Source organism: Chenopodium quinoa, unplaced genomic scaffold (genome assembly GCF_001683475.1).
Source record: "Chenopodium quinoa cultivar QQ74 unplaced genomic scaffold, ASM168347v1, whole genome shotgun sequence".
Taxonomy (NCBI): domain Eukaryota; kingdom Viridiplantae; phylum Streptophyta; class Magnoliopsida; order Caryophyllales; family Amaranthaceae; genus Chenopodium; species Chenopodium quinoa.
This window is the reverse complement of record NW_018744284.1, coordinates 2566488-2570610: the sequence shown is the minus strand read 5'-3', so window position 1 is coordinate 2570610 and position 4123 is coordinate 2566488. Positions and strand designations below refer to the sequence as shown.

General features: G+C 36.0%; 1 protein-coding gene across 1 annotated transcript; it reads left to right on the top strand.

The window, feature by feature from the left end:
- The first annotated feature begins 459 nt into the window (after nt 1-459).
- On the top strand, nt 460-2995 carry LOC110695032. Its single transcript, XM_021872222.1, has 4 exons — nt 460-1522; nt 2056-2266; nt 2379-2440; nt 2538-2995. The coding sequence occupies exons 2-4, from the start codon at nt 2107-2109 to the stop codon at nt 2748-2750; spliced, it is 435 nt and encodes a 144-aa protein (XP_021727914.1). The 5' UTR covers nt 460-1522; nt 2056-2106; the 3' UTR covers nt 2751-2995.
- The last annotated feature ends 1128 nt before the right edge of the window (nt 2996-4123 follow it).

Genomic DNA, 4123 nt, shown 5'->3' with positions numbered 1-4123 from the left:
TGAAGGGGCTTATGTGCTTTCCTAACACTCCGTCTCTCTCCTTCTCCATAACCGTTACTTTCCCTTTCCTTTCTTCTCTCTTTCGATCTCCTTCTCCTTCTCTCTTTCTACAATATTGGAGGTTAGGGTTTCTAGGTGCGTCTATTTGAATCAATATGATGTGCGTGCGTCTTCAACAACAATAAATTCGAATCAAATTCGAACCAAAAATCAGAAATCGAGGTTAGGGTTTCTGGGTTATTTAGCTTTGCGTTATATTGTAGCAGTTCTGAGCTTTCTCCTCCATTGAAACAACTGCCTTACTTGGCACTCAACCTAATTCCGTCAATTTCTTTCCAGTAAAGTGGTGTCAAATTGCAACCAGTTAAAAGTTTTTGTGTTGCTTTGCTTGCTGCAATGTTGGTATCTATATTTCGTTATCCTTTGCTCAAGTTTTTAGATTTTGATGAATGTGGGATATCTGAGTTTCTTGATAATTTTTGGAATTTAGTTGATAATTTTTTAATCTGAAATGTATGCTATACTTGATTTTTAAACTATGGTTTTTGCATTGATTGTATGATTTGTATCCTTTGATAATCGTTGTTGCTAATTAATTGGAAACATGAACTTAAAGTGAGGATTTTAATGGAAGATTGAGGCAGGTTTTCTGGAAAAGATTGACATTGCATTTGACTTCTGAGGTTGATGAATATTGCAAAATTACTGAATGGAGTATTGCTTTGCATCACCTTTGGGTAGGGTTAGTGTTTGATGGTTAAACTCCTGAGTATCCGAGAACAGGTTTTGGTACAAGTGTGCCACATTTGATACTGACCTACTATAGAAATTGGCCACTGCCCAGTTAGTTAAGCATTGGGTATTTGGGTTAGACTGCTTTCTTTAGACTAGGACTTAGTCGAGAATACATTAAGATATATGACACAATATCGATATGAACCTGCCTGCATTGCTGAGTACAACATGGAAAATATTGCGTTTTACTTGGCACTCTTAAGATTTACTAGTCTAGCACTAATAAGGATAACTGTGATAATAATGTTTGTTGGCTATTCACTATTTGTATGGAGCTGATTTACACCTATTGCTTCGTGGTTGTCTGTTGATGACGGCTGTTCCCGAGCCTTTCTGTTGCTGATTTACCTTAGTAGTAGATATCTTGTGTACGGAGTTTTCCTCCTAAATCACTATGTATTACAACTATCTAGTACATCTTTTTATGGTAATTAGGTTGTTTTCATACTTGTCAATGTAATATATAGTCAATATTTTCATCAGCAATCATAATTAGGTTAATTTTATGATTTTTTTTTTTTAAATTTTGAAGTAATGCAATTTTTTAAAAACAATTTTTTTTTTATCCCACCTGTCAGTTGTTGATCATCTCAAATATATAGATGGCAGAAATATTAAAGATCTGATATGCTTGGTGGTTTTGGGCAATTCTAGAACTGCACAGCATACGGATTTTCACGGCTGCAGAACTTCTATATTTATCTTATGGTAAAGGATACTGGTGAAGGTATGGTAACTGTTCTTTCTAGTTACTTCGTATATGATTTTTGTTTTTTTTCTTTCAATTTGTTGTTTTGGTTTTTGAAAAGTGAGATATATCCAAGAAACTAGTAGGAATTCAAAGTGAAATTAGTGAAATACAGGTTTTGCTTCATTAGGAGTCCAATGACTTTTTGGTACTGCCTACTCAACAAATTGTCTTTGTCATTCATGTCCTTACTTCACCTTGCACTGCTATCTAAAGTTGAGTTGCAAATGATGAAAGCTGGCTAGATAAAAGTCTACGTGCCTAAAACATGCCCTTATTTATACAAATTAGAGTTATATGTTGGTCACCACAACCAATAAAGAAAATCAAAGTAAGCTTTTCACAATAATATAAAACTGAATCCGTAAATGGAATATAATGCCGTTAAGGCGTTAATGTATACAAGAAGTTGCTCAAATTTGTGGACATATACTCTGTATACATTTGCTCAAATCCGTAAAGGGAATCTACATTGCTTTATCTTATTTTTAATGGTGATATTACTGTACTAGGTCATCTTCACAGAGCTTAGTAGGAAAGAGGCACAGCAGCAGCTTGATGAGATGAAGCGTGCCCTTATATTGTCATCTAGCATGAAGTCCAAGGGTGATCATCCATCATATTCCCATGAAAGTTCTGTCCATTCAGATTCTAGGTTGTCAGCCTGTGATCCTGGACAACCCTACTCACAATATTCAAGCCCCTCGTTGGGACTTCAAACAGGTATTTTACTTCACTCGACTGTGATTTAATTGACATACCCTATACATTTTTCTTTTCCTCCATTTTCATCATAGTGACATGATTTGTTTTCATGGATTTTGCTCCATTTAAGATTTTGGGACAGGCTCTTGGATTGGTCCTCCTGGACATGCTTCGCTGCCAAACCCTGCCAACGTGAGTTCAAAGGCCTGGATCATGCTTAACAAGTCTTTACTCTGATTTTCTCTTTTATGCTCGAGTTGGAAACTAACCTAATTTTTCCTTAATACAGGCAATTAAAGGATATACAGGGGTGGAGCATTCTGTCGCATTACAGGCAATGCAGCCTCGTTCTTACAACAATGTGAGTAGAGAGGTTCATGCATCTGTGGGTCTTCTTTTCTTTTATATTTTTCAATTTTATTTGAGGTGGTTGGGGGTTCCTTTAGTGTTGGGGATAACGTCTAATATGAGCTCCGTTCTAACTATACATACATCTTTTTAGCTTCCTATCATTGATTTTGTGTTCTTCCTTACCAGTCCATGTTACTGGAAGAACACTTTTATGAAGGATAGGCTTTTCATCGTGGAAACCAACTTTGAAACTTTGGAAACCACTTGCTGGAAAATGACCCTCTAACTTGTAAAATATTCTCTCTTGAATTTTTATACTTGTTATCACCTTTTTTCCCCTAAGTAACCAAACGTGCCCAAAATTTATTACATGTTTTATTGACTAAATGCATAATTACCTGTGTGCATTTATGATTATTTGTGTGAATTTTCCACGTTTCTTACCCACCCAAAAAATATACTAGTATGTATTTTTGTTACCTGTATGTATTCCAATTTCGACTCTGCAACAATATATAAAAATGATATTCACTGTTGATGCAGGTAGATACCAGATATGAAAGCGCTGGATTTTCTGGCAGAATAGAAGCACCAGCAGGGTCCTACTCCTTTCCTGGAAGTTTGAATCCAATGCCTCCCAGGGATTGTTATCCTGGGACACATTCAAGTTACAGCAATCCTGGTCTCGAGGATGGAGGTCCCAGAACATACTCAAGTTATGGAAATCCTATTCCTGGGAATAATTACACTCAGCGTGACAGTGAAAACTATTTACATCACTGTTATACTCATTTAAACCTGTAAACTACCATAGTTGGCCGCAGCCTATTATTTAGCAAAGCGTAGATTATCATGCAACCAAATCTGGGAGGTGAAAACACCTAGAAATTAAAAAGATCAAATTATTTGGGAAAGTCAGGGATTCCTGAATTCTTGCATATAATTATCATTGTGGACCTATGTGATTATGTCAGCCTTTAGGCAACTCAGGCCCTTAGCACTGAAAAAGGTAGACATGTTATTTTCAGCATTGAACTTGAATTGACTATGTTTCTTATGTATATCTATATTTGCAGTTTCGCGAACCCCATATTCAAGGCCTCAGGGAAGTTACCCTGCTGATGTGCGGCATCCTGGATATGCACTATACCATCTTCCTAATTCTTGGGAATCGAGGTAATACTTAATTTTGCAGATCATGGAGACTGATGTGTAAATGTTGTGTGGACAAGTCTTTTTAACTCTTTACTTATGCGCCATTTGATCCTTTTTGTTCTTCCTATTTTGACCTTTTTTGTCTCGCAAAAAGATTTCAAATGGAAAGAACAAAAAGGATCCGCTGTAGGTATTGTAAATTGTTAGTGACATATCTTACTTGGTATTAATTGTATAGTCTGAATGTTTGTTACACATTTTAATGTACACATTGTGAACATATACTCATCAACCTAATTTAAATTTGTGGTAAACTTGCCTAATTATCCCAAATCATAGCCTCTTTCAGCAATCTCAGCTCACAATGTA